This window comes from Mustela erminea, chromosome 2 (genome assembly GCF_009829155.1).
Source record: "Mustela erminea isolate mMusErm1 chromosome 2, mMusErm1.Pri, whole genome shotgun sequence".
In the NCBI taxonomy this organism is placed as follows: Eukaryota; Metazoa; Chordata; class Mammalia; order Carnivora; family Mustelidae; genus Mustela; species Mustela erminea.
In genome coordinates, this window is record NC_045615.1 from 2,696,340 (window position 1) to 2,721,153 (window position 24,814).

General features: G+C 35.4%; 1 protein-coding gene and 1 long non-coding RNA gene across 3 annotated transcripts in view; one reads left to right on the forward strand and one right to left on the reverse strand.

The window, feature by feature from the left end:
• PPP3CC (protein phosphatase 3 catalytic subunit gamma) overlaps positions 1-24,814 on the forward strand; it is a 96,066-nt gene that overhangs the window by 58,234 nt on the left and 13,018 nt on the right. For both annotated transcript variants that reach the window (XM_032332142.1, XM_032332141.1), the window contains exons 5-10: positions 5,276-5,421; positions 6,711-6,850; positions 9,308-9,385; positions 9,472-9,566; positions 13,313-13,438; positions 14,320-14,391. In XM_032332142.1, coding sequence (XP_032188033.1) covers positions 5,276-5,421; positions 6,711-6,850; positions 9,308-9,385; positions 9,472-9,566; positions 13,313-13,438; positions 14,320-14,391 — 657 coding nt within the window. The remainder of the gene's footprint in view (positions 1-5,275; positions 5,422-6,710; positions 6,851-9,307; positions 9,386-9,471; positions 9,567-13,312; positions 13,439-14,319; positions 14,392-24,814) is intronic.
• LOC116584172 overlaps positions 1-24,814 on the reverse strand; it is a 59,611-nt gene that overhangs the window by 25,425 nt on the left and 9,372 nt on the right. The window lies entirely within an intron of this gene.

Consider the following 24,814-nt stretch of genomic DNA (forward strand, 5'->3'; position numbering starts at 1 on the left):
TAACACTTACATAATATCTACCATGTGCCAGACGTTATTCAGAACATTTTGTATATATGAATTCATTTAATCTTCTCAGCAACCTTGTAATATAGTTATGTATTGTTATTATGCCCATTTTATAGATGAGGAAATCAAAGCACAGGGAACTAAGTAATTTGTGCTGAGTATCACAGCTAGTAAGCCAAGCTTCAGATCTGGGCAGTCAGGTTCCAGACTCTATTCTCTTGACCACCATGCTGTGGGGAACACTTAACTCACTGAGGCACAGATACATTGTGATCCTTCAACAAATTTCAATAATAAAGGTAATATTATAATAAATATTACTATACAAATTCATATAATTCATCAGAGAAAACATAGATAAATGATAAATAAGAATATAAATATCTTCAGTCTAACCCCTCAGAAAATAAATATGTTGGTATTTATATACCTATTCATATACTTGAAGAAAACATTTTGTAAACTATTTTGGTCACATGTTAATATAACATTAACTTCTTTTGGCTTGATTTGATTCATAATCTCCTGGTTTTTAAAAATATGAATTTTTATATTTTAATTCCAGTACGGTTAACAATTAGTATTATACTAGTTTCAGATATACTATATGTGGTTCAACAATTCTATACTCAGTGCTCATAATGATGTGTACTCTTTTTTTTTTTTTTTTTTAAGATTTATTTATTTATTTATTTGACGGAGAGAGATCACAAGCAGGCAGAGAGGCAGGAAGAGAGAGAGAGAGGAGGAAGCAGGCTCCCTGCTGAGCAGAGAGCCCGATGCGGGCCTCGATCCCAGGACCCTGAGATCATGACCTGAGCCGAAGGCAGCGGCTTAACCCACTGAGCCACCCAGGCGCCCTCTTTTTTTTCTTTTTTAAAGATTTTTTATTTGTTTATTTGACAGAGAGAGATCACAAGTAGGCAGAGAGGCAGGCAGAGAGAGAGAGAGAGAGGAGGAAGCAGGCTCCCTGCTGAGCAGAGAGCCCGATGCGGGACTCGATCCTAGGACCCTGAGATCATGACCTGAGCTGAAGGCAGCGGCTTAACCCACTGAGCCACCCAGGCACCCTGATAAGTGTACTCTTAATCCCATCTCCCCACTCACCTCTCCTCTGGTAACCAGTAGTTTGGTCTCTATAGTTAAGAGTCTGTTTCTTGGTTTCTCTCTCTCTGTCTCTCTCTCTCTATCTCTTTTTTAAAAAAATTTTATTTGAGATTGAGAGAAAGAACGAGCACAGGCAGGGGTTGGGGGGTGGGCAGGGAGGAACAGTGGGAGAAGGAGAAACAGGCTTTCCAATGAGCAGAGAGCCCGACATGGGGCTCGATTCCAGAACCCTGGGGTCATGACCTGAGCTGAAGCTTAACCAGTTGAGCCACCCGGCTCCCCTCTCTCTCGCTCTCTCTTTTTTTTGTTTTTGTTTTGTTGTTGTTTCTTAAGTTCCACATGAGTGAAATCGTAACGGTATTTTTCTATTCTGGCTGACTTCATTTAGCATTATATTCTAGCTCCATCCATGTCATTGCAAACAGCAAGATTTCTTTATTTTTGTGGTTAAATAATAAATATTCCATTGTACCTATACTTATAACATTTTCTTTATCCATTCATGTATTAATGGACATATGAGCTATTTCCATAATTTGTCTATTGTAAATAATGCTGCAGTAAACATAGGGGTTTTTGTATTAGTGTTTTTGTATTCTTTGGGTAAATAAGCAGTAGTGTGATTATTCGACTATTGGGTAGCTCTACTTCTAATTTCTTGAGGAACCTCTATACTGTTTTCCACAGTAGCTGCACCAGTTTGCGTTCCTACCAGCAGTGTACAAGGGTTCCATTTTTTTCTGCACATTCTCGCCAATACTTGTTTTCTGTGTAACCTCCTGTTTTAATGTACAAAATGGGATTAAGACACTGTATTGCTTGCCATCTTTCTCCAGACTTGGTATCCTTTTGGTAGTAGGCTAAGGAATTCTTTTGAGTCATTTGTAGACCTTTCTCCAAAGAAGACATCCAGATGACCAACAGACATATGAGAAGTTGTTCAATATCACTAATCATCAGGGAAATGCATATCAAAACCACAGTGAGCTATTAACTCATACTAGTCAGAATGGATAGTATCAAAAAGACAAGAAATAACAAAGATGGGGAGAAGGATGTAAGTTGGTGCAGCCATTATGGAAAACAGCATGAAGTTTCCTTACAAAATTAAAAATAGGAAAAAAAAAATAGAAGTACTGTATAATTCCATCACTTAGGGATTTAACCAAAGAAAATGAAAACAGTAATTTGAAAGCTATATGCACCCTTATGTTTATTGTAACATTAATTACAGTAGCCAAGATATGAAAGCAACATAGTATCCTTTGATAGAAAAAATATAAAGATGCGGTATATATATATATATACACACACACAGAGTAATATTTTTTTCTTTTTTAAAAAAAGATTTTATTTATTTATTTGAGAGAGAGAGAAAGCAGGAGCAGGGGGAGGGGCAGAGGGAGAAGCAGATCACCCGGCCAAGCAGGAAGAGTGATGCAGGGCTCCATCCTGGGACACCAGGAAACTGAGGTCGGGAACTAAGCCAAAATCAAGAGTCGGCCACTTAACTGACTGAGCCGCCTAGGCGCCCCCACACACAACAGTGTTACTCAGCCATAAAATGAATGAAAACTCTTGTTCTTTGTGATAACATGGAGTGACCCAGGTGATATTATATTAAGTGACATAAATCAGACAGAGAAAGACAAATACCTTACGATTTCGCTTAGATGTGGAATCTGAAAAACAAAACAAAAGCAGAAACAGACTTGTAAATATGTAGAACAAATACGGTTTCCAAAGGGGAAACCAGTGGGAGAATGGACTAAATGGCTTAAGGTGATTAAGAGGCGCAAACTTCCAGTTAGAGAATAAAAAAGTCACAAGAATGAAAAGTATGACATAGGATATAGTCAATAATATTGTAATAACTATATGATAAGGATGGTAACTGCACTTATCATGGTGAGCATTACATAATATATAGAATTGAATTACTATGTTGTACTGAAACTAATATGACATTGCATGTCAATTATACTTGAATTAAAAAAAAAATAAAAACAAGCTTAAGACTCTTACAGAGGAATTTTTATTGACATTGGCAACAGAGGGAACTCTGGCTCCAAGGGTTTTTTAATCACTGGCCACAGACAAAAGGAGTTAGTTTTTTTGTTTTGTTTTGTTTTAACTTTTTTCCTCATATAAACTTTGTGGCCGGTATGGATCTACTTTTGCAATAGTCAAAATTTATAGCGTTCAAATAAAAAGCAGAATATAAGGATGTAATTTTAAGGAGATGCAAAGATTCATAAGGCATGGCTCTTATTAACTTGGTTGTCCTATTAGAGTTAGCGTATGTTGTGAAATAAGATGATCTTACTTGTGGTCATGGTAATATAAAATGCTCTGAAGTTTTTAAAGGAACCCACAAACTCCCTTAATGCTCTCAAACCTTGGCAATAAGGAGAAGGAAGATCTTCACATTTAGAATGGAAGGTCTTTTAACCTCAAATATGGTCCTTTCATTTATATCTCCCCATTAAAAAGGTCTCTCCAGGGCGCCTGGGTGGCTCAGTGGGTTAAGCCTCTGCCTTCAGCTCAGGTCATGATCTCAGGGTCCTGGGATCCAGCCCCGCATTGGGCTCTCTGCTCAGCAGGGAGTCTGCTTCCCTCCTCTTTCTCTGCCTGCCTCTCTGCCTACTTGTGATCTCTGTCTGTCAAATAAATAAATAAAATCTTTAAAAAAAAAAAAAAAAAAGGTCTCTCCAGACATTTTGCCATCCATGTTCTGTACTCTGGCCCAAATCTGGACCCGTTACCCTTCACTTTATTCTCTGAAGCCTTGCTAAGACCAGGCTCTGATCCTTAAACACATCTTTTCTAAAAGCTTGGAAATTATGAGTAAGTAAACACAGAAATAATGATCAGCTAGATAATCTGACTCACTTGCTAAAGATTTGTTCTCTAGGTCCTATAGGCTTGTCTCATCTTCACAGAATTTTGGAAGAGAAGGAGCTCACAGTTCTGTAAGGCTGCCTGTCTATACAGCCTCTTGCCTTCTCTACCAATAGGCACCTCCACGCTTGACTTTCTGAAATCCAAGGCCAAGGAAGAAGATAATATTCCCTTTCTTTTTAAACTAAAACCATCTCGTAGCTTTCTACCTCTTACTTCATGACCGATTCTTTCTGGGTAATTGTGGAGACCCCATCCTTGGCCCACTGGAGTGTTTCCTTGTTCTTTAACTCCAAAATACAGTTCATAAAGATGAACATTTATTTTTATTTATTTATTTTTTATTTACTTGAAAGAGACAGAGAGGGAGCCCGATGAAGGACTTGATCTCATGACCTGAGCCAAAGGCAGATGTTTAACCAGTTGAGTCACCTAGGCACCCCAAAGATGAACTTTTTCACATAAAATAGAATTGGGACAAAATGTTCTTAAAGATCTTAAAAATCATAGCAAAAGATTACTGACATTTTATTGATTACTCTTAAAACTTCAGTTTCCAGTTATGTATCTTCAGTACCCACAGGGAGTCTTTTTAGTTCCCCCAAAATATTCAGGCTTACAGGACTACTGTGGGCCATATTGGCATTTATCTACTTAGAAGGAGACAGTCCAGGAATGGGGATCCGGGCATCCCTTTTCAGTGGAGTAGTCCTCATAGGAGTGGATATAGCAGTCCAAAGATTTTCTGCCTTTTGCCTCCCACTCCAAGTCACAGTTCAGTTGCAAGGAAACAATATACACATTGGGTAGATCAGGGAGTCCCTGTGGCTTAGAAGCCTCATGTAGCACGATTCCCGATATTGCCCATAAGAGCTTTATTGGTTTAGATTCCAAGGTCCCACAGGGACCTACCTTGAGTCATCCCACTCAGAAGTCCAAAGCTGTAGCTACCTACCAGATAATTGAGTAATTTTTACCATAAGCCATGTTGCCTTATAACATAGCTGAAATTCACCTTATCAGGTTTCCAAGGCAGCAGAGCTGGAAAGTTAATCCAAGGTCACACTTGTCTTTAGAGGAGATTTTCTTTACCTTTTATCTACAACTTTTCAAGAATATTTTTATAAAGATGATTGTTTTCAAATTGGCCTGAAATAATTCACTTTGAAGTAGCTTCATAATTTTCTGTCCAGTATCCTTTTTCACATATGATAAATTTTAGCTTTTCTTCCTTTGACTGTTTTTCTTTTTTTGATAGGTCGAATCAAATATTCCGAACAGGTGTATGATGCATGTATGGAGACATTTGACTGTCTTCCTCTTGCTGCCCTCTTAAACCAGCAGTTTCTGTGTGTACATGGAGGGATGTCACCTGAGATTACTAGTTTAGACGACATTAAGAAAGTAAGTAATCTTTCATTAGTCTCATGAAGTATATATATTTTTAGTTTTATTTTTTACTTTAGTCCTCTAATATGCCTCTATTGCTGAAAATTTTTAAATATAGATAATCAAAAGTAAGAAAGTGGAAATCACTTGTGATCTCCTTATTGGCAGACAACCACTGTTAACATTTTGCTAAATATCTTCCAGAAAATATATGTAAATTTTTAATGAAATCTGTATTTTCACCCACTGGAAACATAACCTATTTTGAGTATAGCCCTGAAACTTTAAATTTTGTAGCAATATGAAAGGAAGGAAATCAGGGTTCTAATCTCTGTCCTGCAGTTAATTGTGTAACCTTGACCAAACAACTCAACTCTAAGTCACATTTTCTTCTCTGAGAAATGAAAAAGTTAGAATAGATGGTCTGAGGACTTCCAGCTCTGAAATTTCATTAACGTTGACATTTTAGATGATAGAATTTAATTGCTACACTGTGTCTCATGTAGGTACTGAAATTAAAGATTTTTCTATTTATAAGACTTTTCTCTGAATTAAAGTTTACTCTCCTCAGGATAAGAAGATATGCCTATATTTCTGCTGCCTTAGGGTCTTTAAATAACCAGAATTTCTCTTTTACAGTGTAAGTCTTGAATTTTGCAGTTCTGAATCAATTGTATTAAAAACTTCCCCTTTCACTTAGTAGAAGTCCTCAGCTATTTTAGTTACTGGTTTTGTCTTGGTGTTTATGCTACTAACAACCAAAGCAGCAGTGACTCAAGTCTTAAATTAATAACTTATATTGAAATGCCTGCACTGCATAGAATGGAAAGGATGAAAGTCCTTTCTAAAACTAGAAATCTCCATTGAAATGAAGTAAACAATGAACAGGACAATTGTAAAACCTTTCTTGCTCTAATGGTAATGTTAGCTCACCTAGGCAGTTGAAATGAACCGTAACATATTCTTTCTTAATAATAGTGTATCTCCATAGTGGTTGATTTCACATTTGAATTAGGTGGGTACTGCTTTTAAGACTAGGATGTAAAGGGGTCCTTTTCTACAGTATCGCTAGATGACAGGGATAGTTATACAAGTTTATTTAAAAAAAATAATAAAAATTGTGTATCCAAATTTATTAAATGCTCATTTTCTTCCTAAAGGAAAAATTCTTTACTGGGGCTTGCTGCTTTTTCTCCTAACATGTTCTTGTGGGTGGGAGGGTTTTGTTTTGTTTTGTTTTTGACCCATACCTGTTTGTTTTGCCTTCATGATTTTTCTTCTTTTGGCTTTTGTGTGTTTTCTAGTTAGACAGGTTTAAAGAACCTCCAGCCTTTGGGCCAGTGTGTGACCTGCTTTGGTCTGATCCTTCGGAGGATTACGGCAATGAGAAGACCTTGGAGCACTACACTCACAACACCGTCCGAGGGTGCTCTTACTTTTACAGGTAAGCTAATCTTCCAGGTTATAAAATTATAGGAAGAGCAATTGTAATATGTTTCATCAAATTATAAGTACTTTATATCCCTAATTTGTGTACTATAAAGCCTTTTTTATTTTTTGATGACTAGAAGGCAGAAAATCCTTGTTTATTTTTTTACATTTTAGGAGGTATTCTGTTCCCTCATACATGAGTACCTTCATTAGGACCTAAATGTAACATACTGAACATAATTGAACAGAACATCTTACAGTGCTTAAATGTTATTTTCTGACTCAAACAACCTTGATTGTTTTATCCCAAACATCATATATGAGCTTTTTTTAAAAATAAAGATTTGTTGGCTCTTCCCCCAGAGATTCTGATTCAGTGAGTCTGAGACAGGAAAATCCTGTTATTTTTTTTTTAAAAGCTCTCTAGCATTTGGAACCACTGCTCTAGGCAAAGATATAAAAAGAACAGGACATTGTGAACTAAGCCCAGGACATTTCCTGGAAGTTGGCTGTTGTCTTAAATCTTGTATGTGAGCTTTTATTTTGTTCTGCTGTTCAAAAATAGGGAGATAGAGAGAGGTTTGAAGTCTAAATGTTTTTAATTCCACTGTTTTAGTGTGACAAGTAATGCATACATTTAGTTCAAGTCTCTGTTAATTGCCTATATAAAACACTTATTAAATGAAATACACATAAAATAAGTGAAAAGCCTTAATATTGTCATAGTTGTAACATTCTTCTAAGCAACCTTATTTTATTACTTTCCGAGTCATTTAAATTTTACTCCCTTCTAAAATTTTTTTAAAAGATTTTATTTATTTATTTTGAGAGGGAGAGAGAGTATATGCACATGCTGGGGGTGGGGAGGGGCATAGGGAGGATCTCAAGCAGACTCTGCACTGAGCATGGAGTCTGACACAGGGCTGGATCCCACAACCCTGAGATCAGACCTGAGCCAAAACCAAGAGTCAGACACTCAACTGACTAAACCCCTAAAAAACTTCTCTTTACTTTGCTTAAAAAGTAAAACTTCTTTTTGCTTAAAATAAAGAGCATAATACTTTTTTCTTGTTTGTACAACATAAACTGGTATGATTTCTTTGGAGATGAGCTTAACAACATCTTTCTATTATAAATGCCAAGGGCCTTTGATCCAGAAGTTCTTCTTCTTTTTTTTTTTCTAAAGATTTTATTTATTTGACAGACAGAGATCACAAGTAGACAGAGAGGCAGAGAGAAAGTGGGGGGAAGCAGGCTCTCAGTCCCAGGACCCTGAGATCATGACCTAAGCCCAAGGCAGAGGCTTTAACCCACTAAGCCACCCAGGCGCCCCAAGAAGTTCTTTTAAAGTGTATTCCTGTGGGTATACAATTGATGCTTGTTATTTACGAATTCTGATCTTCAAATTTGCCTACCTGCTAAAAATTACTTGTAACTGCAAAGGCACCACTCACAGCACAATCACAGTCATTCAGACATGCACATGTTCAGAATGATGAAAAATTTGTCACCCCATGTGTGTTCCTAACTGAGGTTAAAAGGGAGCTGCTTTGCTGTCTTGTTTCAGCTTTCATGCTTTAAGATTATTATTACACCATTCTTTTTGTGGTCCATTTAGTGCAATATTTTTCACATTTTTTGTTGGCGATTTTGCTATGTTAAATGGCCCCCAATATAGAGCTTAAGTGCTACTGAGTATTTCTACGTGTAAGAAGGCTGTGATGTGTCTTACAGAGAAAATACATATATGTTATACAAGCTTCATTCGGGTATGACTTAAGGCACTGCTGTCCATGAGTTCTGTGTTAATTAATTAATAGTATATGTTAAATAAGGTGTCTTTACACAGAAACACACATAAAACAAAGTTATGTATTGATTGGTTAATGAAAATGTGACCAGAGGCTCACAGGACTCTGTGTATTTTCTCCAGGAGCAGTGGTTCAGGTTTGACTAATGTAGTATTTATAAGATAGCTACTGCAAATAACAAGAATCAACTATGTAAATGTGCAGATGTATAAAATTATATACAGTTGACCCTTAAACAACACATGTTTGAACTGCACAGGTCCACTTAAACACAGGTTTTTTTTATATAAATATAATACATTATAGAAATGTATTTTTCTTGCTTATTTTTTCTTGCTTAACATTTTCTTTACTCTAGCTTACTTTAATGTAAGAATACAGCATATGATACATAAAACATACAAAGTATGTGTCAATTGAATGTTATGGGTAAGGCTTCTACTCAACAGACCAGCTTTTGAGAGAGTCAAAAGTTACATATATGAGGGGTGCCTGACTGGCTCAGTCAGTCGGTGGAGCATGTGACTCTACCTTGATCTCAGGGTCGTGAGTTCAGGCCCCATGTTGGGCATGGAGCCTACTTTAAAAAAGTTCTCCTTTAAAAAATAAAAACCAGTTGTTTTAGTTCTGGGTTTATGTTTTCTAATTTTCTTTTTCAGCTACCCTGCAGTTTGTGAATTTTTGCAGAACAATAATTTGTTATCAATAATCAGAGCCCACGAAGCCCAGGATGCTGGGTAAGTTATATTAAAACTGTACCAATTATCACTGCAGAGTTTTTGCCTTTTATACCAAGACAGACAGACTGTTATCTCTCTTCCAGGTATCGAATGTACAGGAAGAGCCAAACAACAGGCTTTCCGTCACTCATTACAATTTTCTCTGCCCCCAATTACCTAGATGTCTATAATAATAAAGGTAAAGGATCCCAGTGATATTTGAATTTGAATTTGTGAGTAATTCTGAGCTCTAATATAATCATATGTATGTGTATATATAAGAGGTCTTAATTGAAACAAAGGCCAAGAAACTTAGAATTTAGGCTACTGCTTGGTTTTCATCTCCTAAGGATTACTAACTAGGCTCTTTGTAAATATAAATAAGGTTCATAATAGTTCCGATGTGTACTTCTAAATCAGAATATAAAAAGAACAGGGGCACCTGGGTGGCTCAGTCAGTTGAGCCTCTGGCTCTTAGTTTCAGCTCAGGTCATGATTTCATGGGTCATGGGACTGAGCCCTGAGTCAGGCTCTGTGCTCAGTGGGAACTGTTTGAAGATTTTCTCCCTCTGCTCCTCCCCCCGACACCCCCCCCAAAATAAATAAATAAATCTTTTAAAAAATACATAAGAAGAAATTATTTCAGGTTCAAGTTACATAGTTATCATAAATTATTACCTTTGGTGAATTTATTTGGAACAGTACCTTAATAAAGTATCACTATTTGGAATTATACTGTTTATAAATTATTAAGCTGTTTTTGCTTTTCTTGAGGAATGGTACAAGTAGATGAATACTGTACAAAAAGTCAGAAAAATCATTTTAGTCCAAGCCCTGCCAGAAACTAATAGTGTGACTTTATGTAAGTCACATTATTTTTCTAAACCTCAGAGAGGTTTAAACAGAGAGGATTAAATATAAACCTGCCTTCAATCCAGAAATTCTAAGACCTTATCCTATTGAAATTTTTATTTTTGTATATGCCCAATATAGGGCTTGAACTTATGACCCTGAGATCAAGAGCTGCACTCTACTGACTAAGCCAGCTGGGTACCCCAAAATCTTTTTTTTTTAAAATTTTTTATGATTCATTGTTTCTAAGTTTTGTATTAGGGCAATCTTCCTCTGTAATAGCCTCTATAACTATTTTGTTGTTTATAAAGTATGACTATAAAATAATAGAACTTCTGTACAAACATGCCAGAACGTATATATCCAAGTGAGTATTGTCCCTTCACAGTAGTTACCTTGGGAAGCTATATGCTTATTCCAACAATGCTGCCATTGTTCAAAGCATTTTCGGAACTCCTCTTTTGGCATTGCCTTCAGAGTCTGCGACACATTCTTTTGATTATCCTCAGTGATGGGAAATCTTCGTCCTTTGAGGGTGGATTTGATTTTTGGAACAGCCAAAAGTCATTTGGAGTCAAGACTGGTGAATAAGGTGAGTGATCAAGCTAGATGATACTGTTTGGGGTCCGAAACAAGGTATGATTATAGGGTAATGAGACTGGTTTTTCTTGTGTTGCTTATAAAATGGGTCTGGAGGCGATTCCAAAAGAGGAGTTCCAAAAATGTTTTGAGTAGTGGCAGCATCTTTGGACTAAATATACAGTAAGGCAGCAAGGTTATTAAAAAGAGCACTAAGCTAGGAGTAAAAAATTTTAGTCTAGTCCTGCTTCACTTTTAAATTCACAGCTAACATGACACTTAACTAACTTCTCTGAGCCTCAGTGTATCTTTAAAATACCTGTCATAGAAGGTTGTTGAAGATAAGTTGGAATGCTAAAAATAAACATTAAAAGTGTCTGTCAAACTCGAAGTTGCTATGATACTGTAACATTTTACTGTTATTGTGCCTAGTGTGATTATATCAGAGGACCACACTCATCTCATATATAACGTCTGGTGTGTTTGTAGTTTGGTGGTTTTAAGTCTCATTACTTTATAGTCATACCTTGTAAATGCAGCTGGGGAGTTGAGTTTAAAAGAGGTCCACAGTATACTTACTACGTAGCCTGTTTAAAGGGACACCAAGGAGTGGCACATCTCACTTCAGTCTGATTTGAATCAGTCATCTCTGTGGCTTACTATCCATTTTAAAAAACAATTCTTTGACTTCAGTTCTCTCCCAGCCATCTAGTTTTTTACATCTCGTCATTCTTTTCTGAGTCTTAGCTATCCCACAACACTCTGCTTCTTCCTAACTCCATTATTTCTTATTTTCTTCTTCCTAATATTCCCAATATGTTAGAGACTTAGTTTTCTTATTTCTTCCGTGATAAATGGTATGTGCTGCTTGTATTGGCAACTTCTTCAAGGACACTTAGTGGCCCTAGTCCTCATATTTGGGATGAAGAGCAAACTCACTAGGAAGAGTGTCTGTTGCCTGCACAGTGGGTTTATCAATGTGCTCAGCTGAAACCCGCTACCAACACAGCAGTCACTTCACTCACTCACTAAGTGCCAGCTTGTTTTCTGCCCGACTCTAACCCGGTTTGGATACTGATTATTCCTTTAGTGAACTTTTAAGTCACAGTCCCATCTACCAGGGTTTTCTGTTGACTTTGACACAATTGGTAACTTTATCTTGAAACATTCTTATTTTCCTTGGTTATTCCTCAGACTTTTTTTTTTAGGAAAGAGAGTGGTATATGAAAGTGTCTCCTGGTACTCAGTTATTCCCCATCCAAGTACCTCTTTCTTGAAAATGACAACCTTCTCCCCCTTTCCTTTTTCTCTTTCTTCTGTTGCTTTTCTTTCTTGCATATTGTTACCAAGTATTTCTTAGTTCCAGTGATTATGTGAAAGATCCTTAAGTCATGATTTTTAAAGATTTCTTTTCCTATTTTTGTGTCCACTGAGAACATACCCAAAAGCAATTTGTTATGCTCTCATTTCTAATAATCCACTGTGAAGACCCACCTCTCACTTCTCTTTCCTGTGTATATTGAGGGGATTATTGAATAATTATGTATTCATCTAACCTAAATAAAATAATATGTACATGAAAATAATGGGACATGTATATTATATCCACTGTTAGGTTTTTAAGAGTAGGAGATCCTCCTTTCATGTATTTACAATCCCCATGGTACACATTTTAGACGCTCAGTAACTTAAATTTTGAGTACATGAGACTATCCTTTAATAAGCAGAGAAACAGGAACCAGGAAATGACCTATATTTGTCATTTCTGAAGTGCTTCATAGCTGATTCTGTTTATCAAAACAGTAAGACTAAAGACAATAATGCAAACAGCATTGCAGGGCCCATGCTCATGGTGATGAGTGCTTATGCTCATGGTAACTGGTTAAGTTCAACATTTATATGGTGTTAGCAGTAAACTGACTCTGTATAGGAGAGATGGATATTTTTTAATCCTCTATGTAATATGCAGAGATGATACAGTCTACTTTTGAGCCATAAAAATTGCTCCAAGTTTGCCATCTGTATCCTCAACTATGAATTGATAATTGCTATGTTATAAACTCCCAGAGAGTTTATAAAATCTTTGGCTCCGGATAATGACTAGCAAAACAGGCTGTGTTTGCTTAGTGAAAAATGTTTGCCTTCAAAAGAGAGCTGTAACTGTAACCATTTGGCCTATAAAGGGAAATTATGACAAAATTTTTTCTAATGTGGAATGTGAGATTTCTATAGATGGTTACTGTGTAGTGCCCCTTTGAAGTTTCAGAGCTTAGTTTCTTTTGTACTTTTATTATATGAGATCTTTAGGTAACTTTGTTCCTTGGGATAATTCTTAAAAGAATGAACTGTGTAAAATGCTCTAAGATTTTCCATCTGCTCTTAGATAACGAGTCCTGAACTTACAAATAGAAGTAAGTTTATGAATTCTGTTTAGTAGGTGCACAGCTAGACAAAGCATACCATTTGCCATGTCATGTTCCTCTGTACCAGATTTTCCTGCTTTTTCCTTTTTAGCTGCTGTGCTAAAATATGAAAACAATGTCATGAATATCAGGCAGTTTAACTGTTCTCCACACCCCTATTGGCTTCCAAACTTTATGGATGTTTTCACATGGTCTTTGCCATTTGTTGGGGAAAAAGGTAAGAGAACTGGATGATCAGTTGTCTTCATTAGTGATGGAGCACACTTTTATATTTGCATGAGCTTCCTGATGGTTCAGAAATGTTTTTCTTAAACTTACAGAAACTAAATAAATAAAGTTATCAGAAGTATTTTCTAAAGTCTTTATTCTCTACAAAGATTTTTGTGTGTGTGTGTATGTGCTTTGATGGCTTTATACAATAATAACAAAGATTGTTTTTGTGTCTGTAAGTACATCAGCATCATCAGGCACTTCTCAGAGAGTACAAAGATTTTTAAATGGCACTTAATTGGTTTTTTATTTTATTTATTTAATTTTTTAACTTGGTTTTTAAATTATAGTTCTAGTTAATTGTGGTCTTCTTGTTGTAATTATTAAAGTAGCTATCCTACTGTGATCAGGATGTTAAAATAATATAAGTCACTATAGCATTCCTTCAGTGATAAAGAGATTTAAATAGGAAATAGTGTCCTGTAGAATTTTATTTGTGCACCTATATAAATAAGCTATGCAAATATAAAATAAATCTGTTGGGCATAGACCTGGTAGCTTAACTTCCTTGTAGAATGGGAGAAAATCTTTTCATATACCTATCGGTGAGGAAAAGGCTCTGGACAGCAGTCTCATGAAATCAAGTAATTATACAATAGAATCTTCAAAGACCAGACTTTTACTGAAGCAAGTAATTTCCCCAAATTCTATATAAACCTGAAGGTCTAGATTTAATGTTACTCTTTATAATCACTCTTAATAGCATAATGACAAATCATTTTTGTCTATATTTATTTAACATGTGTGTTTATTTAGACATTCTTATCATTTTAGAGAAAATGCCTTATTAATTGTATACATTTTGGGTTATTTTGTCTTATCATATAGTCACAGAGATGCTGGTTAACATTCTCAACATATGCTCTGATGATGAATTGATTTCCGATGATGAAATTGAAGGTAAACTTGCCTTTTCTTGTTTGAACTAGAAATGAAGTATTGGTTTTTTGGTTTTAGTTTGTTTTGAATAATTTTCTTTGTCTTATGAAAAAAGAATTGTGTTCATTACAGAAAATAAAATTTGAAAAATACAAGAAACCATAAATAACAAAAAAGTTAGCTGTAATCCTACCACCTCATAGATACCAACTGTTCACATCTTGATCTAGTATTGTTACCTGTCATATCTTTGCATATATTTTACCTTTTTCACAAAAGTGAAATCATGTATTAGTATCATAAGCATTTATAGTTTTTTAATAGACTAATTTTTAACACTTATCTAGTTGTCTTTATTGATAATTTTGTTTTAATCAATCCCTGCTGTTGGATTTTGGATTTTTTTCCAATTTTTTTGTTTTAAAACCCTACAGATTTAAAGATCCTTATAGATAAATCTTTACACATTCTGTCAACAACCATTATTTATGACATGCCTAATATATGGCAAGTACTATTTAGATCCTTACATGCAATAAGCTTATATTCTAGGGGAGGGAAAACAAATAATAAATGCAAGTCAGATGTTGGTATATGGTATGAAAGAAAGGAAAGCAGTATTAGGAATTTGAGAATAACATTTTCTTGATTATTTTCATAGGATAAATTTCTAGAAATTGAATATCTATGTCATTTAATACTTAAAATTTTAAATCAGATACAGATAACCTCTAGAAAGGCTGTACTAGATTCCATTTTGTATGTGTGGTGTATAGTTCACAGTGCACTCTCCAATACTGTTTATTATCATTTTTATAGTCTAGTATTTTTAAAATTTTAATTTGTACTTTTATGATGACTAATGAACTTTTTTTTAATTGACCACATGTATTTTTCTTTTGTGATTTGTCCATTCACACCTTTTGCCTTTTCATACCTTTTTATTTTTTGCTTCTTATAGGCTGTGAGGGATCTTTATATAGTAACATTTTGTTATATATGTAGTCAAGTATTTTTTCCCAAGTATGTTGTGGGCAGTTTGATTTTAAAGGTAGGTCCTAACTTAACTGAGAATGCAGAAGATTCTGGAAAGATGGTGGCACCTGAGTTCAAACCTCTGGCTGTCTTGTTTTCCAAGCTCTGTGCTAAAGTGATTCACTCAACTGTTAGGATAAACCATCTACATAGTGGAAAAAGCCTAGCTTACTTTGGGCAGATAGAGGGGGGTCCTGAACATAGTTGTTTTAGATTCTGCATTGAAGGTGAAGAGCAGGTGGAGCATAGCTTGTAATTATCTTTGTGTATGAGGTAGGAGATCACTATAATGAGCCAGTTCCTTTTTTTTTTTTTTTTAAGATTTTATTTATTTATTTGACAGAGATCACAAGTAGGCAGAGAGGCAGGCAGAGAGAGAGGAGGAAACAGGCTCCCTGCTGAGCAGAGAGCCCAATGCAGGGCTTGATCCCAGGACCCTGAGATCATGATCTGAGACGAAGGCAGAGGCTTTAACCCCCTGAGCCACCCAGGCACCCCTGAACCAGTTCTTCTTGAGGAAATAATTCGGCAAGAGAAAATTCAAACAAAATAAAGAATTTAAGTTAGGGAAAGATGGAATATGTAAGAAATAGATCTAGTAGAATTTATATTCAAATCTAGGTAGATAAGGAAATTATTGTCAACTCTTAATGTATATACTAAGAAAGGATTCTTAATTACCACAAAGATATGCTTACAAAATTATGCCAAAAATTGTATATAGGAATATATATTAAAGTATTGTCATAATGTCAACAGATTCAAAACAGTCTAAACGTCCCTCAGCAGAGAGGTAGGTAAATCAATTATGACATATCCATATGATAGATTCTCTACATAGAATATTATTTTCCTTATGCAAGCCTCTTTTCCCCCTTTCTCTTCTGGTTAGCTTTCATTCAGTTTATTGTAACATCCTCATGTAACATTTCTGACCTCCCTGACTAGATCCAATACCCCATCATGCTATCTCATATCGTGTACCTCTCCTTAGCGTTTGATAGAATTGTAATTTTGCATTTATTTTTATTATTATAAGAGTAATATATTTTACTCCCACTCAACTGTAAACTTTCCAGGTGCTAGGACACATTGTTTTTTGCTTACCAAAATAGCCCTAAAGCTAAGTATAGTAGAGTAAGCATGATAAGTAAATATTTGTTGAGTTAGATTGAGTGATATTACGTGCAACTCTTAAAAAAAGAATGGAGTAGAGCTTTCAGTGCTAATATGGAAAATGTACTAGATACTCTGTTAAGTACAAAAGTAAACAAATAGAATCCTTTCATTCCCATTTTTTACAGGGTGTGTAGATATCAGCTGATATATGTTTTTTAATTTTCTTTTCTGAAAGGAAATGAAGAATAACTTTTTAGGTTATGATGGTGAATTGAACATACTTCTACCATTCCATTCTGAAACTACACTAAAACCACAATACAATTTTGGTTTCAGTGATATAAACTAAGGATTTCCACTTTAGTAATGCCGTACTAGATAGTTTGAATCAACCCTGACTTAAGATAACTGTAAAGGCTAGACACAATATTCAAAAATTTGGTTTAGAGGCATTCAGAAAGCTAACAAAATAATTACCAATTGAGATCTGGAAAAAAATCTAGAGAGGTAAACCCAAAATTTGCGACTATTTCTCTCCTAGAGATATTCATGAATTTCAAAAGAAGGGACTAAGAGGCTGAGCAGCCCTTTTGATAGAAGCTAAAAAGTTAGGGCTTGGGGTTTCTGGATGGCTAAGTTGGGCATCCAACTCTGGATCTCAGCTTAGGTCTTGATCTCGGGGTTGTGAGTTCAAGGCATGTGTTGGGCTCCATCCTGGGCACGGAGCCTCTTAAAAAGTTAGGGCTCATGGTTTGCCAAGGCTGATGTGAGGGCTGATAAGTTTCTGCTTCTTGGTTGGGGACCACATCTATGTAAGAGTAAGGGTAAACTGGAAATAAAATAGCCCTAAAAGGCACTACAACCTACCTTTAAATCATTTCAATCCATGAAATTTAAATAAAATTTAAATTTTGCTAGGCACCTAGCAAAAGCAAACCTCTCTATATTAAGATAACATTATGTAGGACTTTAAATTACTACATATAGTCTTTCAAATATAATATGTGACTCACAATCAATAACTAGGCAGATGAGATTCAACAACATGAATGAGAACCAGTAGAAATAGCAAAAAATAAAAACGAATGCCAGGTTATCCAGACATTGGCTTTATCAGACTGAACTTTAAAATAGCTATGCTAAAAACCAAACCAAAACAATGCTTACTGTGTTTGAGAACATAAAAAACTAGATTGAAAATTTTGGCAGAAAATTGTGAATTATAAAAACAGAGTTGATAAAGCATCAAAAGAAAATGCTAGAAATGAAAAGTAAAATAAATTTTTAAATTGTGAAAGATGAACTAACAGATTCAGTAATGCTAAACAGAGAATAAATGAACTACACAATAGGTCAGAAAAAAACCAATCTAGAACAAATCATGAAAAGAAAAAATAAAATACCAAAAAAGGCCTAAGAGACAGAGGATAGAGTGAGTAGGCTTATCATCTGTGTGTGTGGAGTCCCACAGATAGAATGGGATAGAATAATTGAGGAAATAATGGTTAAAAATTTTATAAAATTGACAAGACATTAAGCCACAGATTGAAAAAGCCCTGTAAACCAATGCAGAATGTATATAAAGAAAAATCCTGAGTACATCACAGTAAAAATGCTTCAGATGACAAAAAAAAATCTTAAAGCAACCAGAAAAAAAAGAGATTACTTTCAAAAGAAACCAATTAAACTGACAGTAGAAGCAAGAAAAATGGAATAACATATTCAAAGCACTGGAAGATAATAATTGGTAACCTAGAGTTTCATACCTAGCAGGAATATCTTTCAAGAGTGAAGAGAAAATAAGCATTTTTCAGATACCCCACCCTTAAAAATTTACTTAGAGAATTACCAAGAGACCCACACTAAGTGAAATTTTATTTTATTTTAACAATTTTTACTTATTTATTTGACAGAGCACACAAGTGGGGGGAGCAGCGGGCAGAGGGAGAGGGAGATGCTGGCTCCCCACTGAGCAGGGAGCCTGATGTGGGGCTTGTTTTCAGGACCCTGGGATCATGACCTGAGCCAAGGCAGATGCTTAACTGACTTAGCCACCCAGGTGTCCTCTGAGTGAAATTTTAAAAAATATTATTCAGGAGGAAGTAATATACCAAATGGAAGCTTAGAGATTCAAGAAGAAATAAAGAGTAAAAATAGTAGAAAATATGTTGGTAAGTCAAATGTAAATTGTATTACACAACAATAATAATGTTTTATTAGGTTTTAAAGAAAGAATTAAAACATAAGACAATAATAATTGGTAGTGGGATAAATAAACTGTGTGAGGGCTGCATTATCTGGAAAGAAGAGGAAAGTAATTGTTAACATTACACTGGGTGGGGAGGGGGCATTCCTCACCAGCTCAGATGGAAGAGCATGTGACTATTGATCTTGGGGTTCTAAGTTCAAGCCCCAGATTAGGTGTAGTGATTACTTAAGTAAATAAATAAACCTAAAAAATAAATTGAAAAAAATTAAATCACCTAGGTGGCTCAGGTGATCTCTGTCAAATAAATAAATAAAAATTAAAAATAAATTTAAAATCTTTTTAAAAAATTAAATTTTGGTAAGTAAGAGATATATGTTGTAATCTAGAGTTTCCTTCAAGAAAAGAGAGTTTTTTAAGTTTGTGACTTTTAAATTATAGAAAAAAATGGAATGATAAAAAATAACCCACAAGAAGGCAAGAAAGGAAGGAAGGTACATATAACAATAAGACAAATAGAATAAATTATCATTAAGAATATTTCAGAAATTTTATTAAATGTTAATGTTTAAAAGACAAATTGTCAAGTAGGATTTTTAAACTTTATGTTTTATAAGAGACAGATCACAACATAAGGATACAGAAAGTTTGTAAATAAAAGGAGAAGAATGAATAGATAATGCAAACACCAACCAGAGAAAAGTTGTTTTAGATAAATATTACATGAAGTAGAAACTAAAAAATAAAATGTAACATTTTTATGTGTATATGCAATTAATAAGATGACTTCATAATATATCAAGCAAAAAAATAACAGAAGTGCAATGGAAATATTCAAAATGATGGTGGGAGAATTTAACAAATATCTCTCAGTAATTGATGGATCAAGCAGACAAACAAAATTAGGAAGACTGTAGAAAATTACACTATAATTAATGAACTTGACCTAATGTACATACAAAGAATGCTGCATCCAACAGGTGCTGAATATACCTTTTTAAGCCTACATAACATTTACAAAAATCGGCCAAATACTGAGCTAAAAGCAAATTTCAGATGTCAAAGTATTTAAAATCATAATGACTACGTTCTTTGACCATATGCAGTTAATACATAAATCAGTGACAAAAAGATAATCTAGAACATCCCCATATTTTTAGGGGACTTGGGGCGGCTGGGTAGCTCAGTCAGTTAAGCCTCTGACTCGTGATTTTGGCTCAGGTCATGATTTCATGGGTTGTGAGATCAAGTTCCAGTCAGGCTCCACACTCAGCAAGTAGTCTACTTGAGATTCTCTCCCTCTGCCCCTCTCCCCACTCACACTCTTTCCCTCCCTCTCTCTCTAAAATAAGTAAATTTCAAAAATAAAATTTCAGGAGTGCCTGGGTGGCTCAGTTGGACTGTCTGCCTTCAGCTTGGGTCATGATCCCAGGGCCCTTGGGATCGAGCCCCATGTCAGTTTTCTTTTTCAGTAAGAGGCCTGCTTCTCCCTCTCCCACTCCCCCTGCTTGTGTTCCCTCTCTTGCTGTGTCTCTCTCTGTCAAATGAATGAATAAAATCTTTTAAAAAATTTTTAAGAAAAGAATAAAATAAAATTTCACGTGTATATACATACACACACACACACTTGATAGGAGCGGCAGGAGGACTCCGTTGGTAAAACACATGGCTCTTGTTCTCAGGGTTATGAGTTCAAGCCCCACATTGGGGCTACAGCTTACCTTAAAAGAAAAAAAAAAGGTGTATGTACACACACACACACACACACACACACACACACACACGATAGCCCATGAGTCAAATAACAAAACACATTGAAAATCTGAAAATATTTTGAGCTGAGTAAAAACAAAAAGTAGTACATATTAAAGTTTGAGGACAGGCAGCAAGCAGGCAGGCCTGGGCCTAGGGCTGGAGGCTGAACCTTGTGGCCATGTTAGCAGATGTTTAGTGGTTGACAGCTTCTGCTGTCTTCTGAGAATAATTAAGTTGTACTTGACCTTAAAGTAACAGGATGGTCAGAGTTAAGTAAAAGAGATGCTGTCTACAAAGAGTGCTTAAAAAATTATAATCAGGCATTTGGCTTCATGTCCTGAGTCACTCTACAAGCAGAGAAGATGAATCATCACCCAGAATGGTTCAGTGTGCACAGTAAGGTCTAGATAACTCTCTCACCTTGCATACTTGTGGTGGACTGACTAAGAGCAATGAGAAAGTGGCCAAATTTATTGGCAAAACAGTTGCTTCTGTGTGATGTCTTCCAAAATGCATATAAAATCTTATATACAGCTTAGTTGCAATGTATTTTGAAGGCAATTTCCATGAATAAATTAAATTGTAAATTTAGTTCACCTTTATACCACATCTTGTGGTATAAAATCAGTTCTTAAATACCAATTGACTTAAACTTGGGGGAAAAAACCCAAAAGTTGGTGGATGTATCTAAAGCTATGCTTAGAGGAAAATTTATAGCTTTAAATATTCTGGAAAAGGGGCGCCTGTGTGACTCAGTGGGTTAAGCCTCTGCCTTCAGCGCAGGTCATGGTCTCAGGGTCCTGGGATCGAGCACCGCATTGGGTTCTCTGTTCAGCAGGGAGCCTGCTGAACAGGGGAGCCTGCTCTCTCTCTCCCTCTGCCTATTTGTGCTTTCTCTCTGTCAAATGGATAAATCTTTAAAAAAAAAAAAAAAGAAGAATATTCTGGAAAAGAAGAAAGGCAGAAAATCAGCATCCATCTCAAAAAGTTGACAAAAGGATAAATAGTACTTTAGACCTAAAGAAAATAGATGAAATGAAATAAAAAATTGAGAATATTAGTTACAAAATAGGAAAAAAATACAGATGTAGTAATACCAAAATGTGTTCTTTTAAAAGACTAATAAAATCGATAAATCCCTGGTAAGATTTAACAAATAAGATAAGGCAAAAATAACCAATGGTAGTGCCAAAAAGTGGAGACCTCAGACCCTATAGATATTAAGAAAATAATGAGAATTAATTTCTACCAATGAATTTTAAAACTTAGGTGAAATGGGCAGATTCCTGAAAAATGTAACTTACTCAAACTGACAGTATAGAAAATCTTAATAATTACATGCCTACCAAGAAATATATTCTGTAATTGAAAATCTTTCTATGAAGAAAATGCCAGGTGAAAATAACTTCACCGGCAGATTTACCAAACACTTAAGAAAGAAACAACAGAGACACCTCGGTGGCTCAGTTGGTTAAGTGTCTGCCTTCGGCTGCTATCATGATCCCAGGGTCCTGGGATTGAGCCCCGTGTCAGGAGCCTACTTCTCCTTCTCCCTGCATCTGCTACTCTGCATCTGCATCTGCTACTCTGCCTATGTGTGCACGCTCTCTCTCTCTCTCTCTCTGTCAAATAAATAAATAAATAAATAAATGATAAAGTGTTTGAAAAATTTTAAAAAAGAAAGAAACAACACTAATCTTACACAAACTCCTCCTAAGAATAAAAAAGAAAAAATGCTCCCCAGCTCATTAAGTGAGGCAAGTATAACTACGATACTAAAATGTGAAAGGACATTAATATAGATATAATAATCCTAAATAAAACATCAACAGATTGAAACTAGCAATATATATAAAAGAATTAGATCTCCCTACCAGGTTGATTTATTCCAGGAATTTTAGAAGATTTGGCGTTCAAAATTCAAACAGTATATAGTAATATAAGATTTTTTTTTTGAGATTTTTAAAATTTATTTGACAGAGAGAAAGTACAAGTAGGGAAAGCAGCAGGCGGAGGGGGAATGACTCGAGGCTCAGTCCCAGGACACTGGGATCATGATTTGAGCTGAAGGCAGCCGCTTAACTACTGAGCCATCCAGGAGCCCCTAAAATCTTAATAATAGCAGGAACTGGGTGAAGGGTGTATACAAACAATTTTATGAATATCTAAAACTATTCTAGGGGCACCTGGGTGGCTCAGTGGGTTAAAACTATTCTAAAATAAAATTTTATTTAAAAGTGTAATTCATTGCATTAAAAAGATGAAAAATCATATCTTAGGAAATATAGAAGCAACATTAGGTATAATTCATCCTTTTGCAAGAGATCCCTTAAGTTCAGCTTAGAAAGGAATTCTTTAATCTAACAAACGTAACTATAAAAGTCTGTTGCAAACATCATATGGCAAAATGTTGAAAGCTTTCCTTAGTGATTGGGAACAGACAAGGATACCAGTTATCAATACCTCTATAGGGTGCCTGGGTGGCTCAGTTGGTTAAGCAACTGCCTTCAGCTCAGAGCATGATCCTGGAGTCCCTGGATCAAGTTCCACATGGAGCTCCCAGCTCTGTGGGGAGTCTGCTTCTCCCTCTGACCTTCTCCCCTCTCATGCTGTCTCTCACTCTCTTTCCCTCTCAAATAAATAAAATCTTTTAAAAAAAAAATCAATACCTCTATAGAATATCGTATTAGAAGTTGCACCCAATACAGTAAGGCAGGGAAAAAGCTACATAGGGTATAAAGATTGGAAAGAGAGAAACTCAACTATCATTATTTATAAGTGATATGATTGTATACAGAGAAAATTTGAAAGAATCTCTAGATTGTTAAAATCAACAAGTGCATATAGCGGAGTGGCCGGATACAAAGTCAATAAGCAAAAATCATTTTTATTTCTATTACCAGCAACAAACAAAATGAAATCTTAAGAAAGATGCCATTTACAATATCATCCCTAACAATAAATCTAACAAGAGGTGTGTGGTGCCTCTAAACAAAAACTATGAAGCATTATTAGAGAAATTAAAGGAGATTACATAAAAGGAAAGAAATGAAATGTTCATTGAATTTTGGAAAACTCAGTATTGTAAAGATCTCAATCATTCCCAGACTGATCTATGGATTCAGTATAAAGTCAAGTGTTAACAGCCCGTTCAATTCTAAAATTCCCATATGGAAATGCTGAGGATAGATTCTAAAATTTGTATGAAAATGCTAAGGATATGTTCCAAAATTAATATGTAAATAGATTAAGTCTTGAAGAAAAACAGGGTCGGAGGGCTTGTTCTTTATATCAAGATTAGCTATAGAGCTAGAGTAACTAGAATTATTATTGCAAGAACAGATGAGCACTGGAACAGATCAGAGAATCCCAAAACATTACAATGTATGTGGACACTTGATTTACATCAGAGGTGGCGCTACCAGGAGTAGTAGGAAAATGATGTTATTTTTGATAACAGATTTGGGGATATCGGGGAAAAAAATTAAACCTGACCTATATCATATGTCAAATGCCCAAATAATTTCCAGATGGATTAATACATTCAAATATGAAAGGTAAAACAGTAAAAACTTACAGGATTTATAATGTAGAATATCTTCATGACCTTGGGGTAGAGAACAATTTCTTAACCAGGATACAAAAAGCACTTACGATACAGGAAACTATTCATAAGTTGGACTATGTTAAACAAGAGCTTATATTTATCAAAAGACCCATTTAAGAGTGTGAAAAGACAGGGTACAGAGTGAGGGGAGCGTATTTGCAACATAATCAACAAAAAATCCGCTCACTTGCAGAATGTATAAAGAACTGCTGGTCAGTTAGATGAGACTTGAACAAGCACTTCACAAAAGAGAATATCAAAATGGCCTGTAAAGATATGACAGGATGTTTATTCACATTAGTAATTGTGAAAATGAAATTAAAACCACAATGAATGATTCTATACACCCACCAGATTGGCTAAAATTGAAGATGAATTAGCAAGAACACCAAATGCTGACCTGGGTGTGTAGCAACAGGAAGTATAAATTAGTATGTCCACTTTAACAGATAATTCCAAACTGTTGTCCAGAGTTGAACATCTACATAATAACTGAGCATTCTTTTTTTTTTTTTAAGATTTATTTATTTATTTATTTATTAGAGAAAGAGAGCACAGGCAGGGAGAGGGAGAAGCAGGCTCCCTGCTGAGCAGAGAGCCTGACATGGGGCTCAATCCTAGGACCCTGGGATCATGACCTGAGTCAAAGGCAGATGCTTAACTGACTGAGCCACCCAGGCGCCCCATAACTGAGCATTCTAATTCTAGGAATATACGTCACA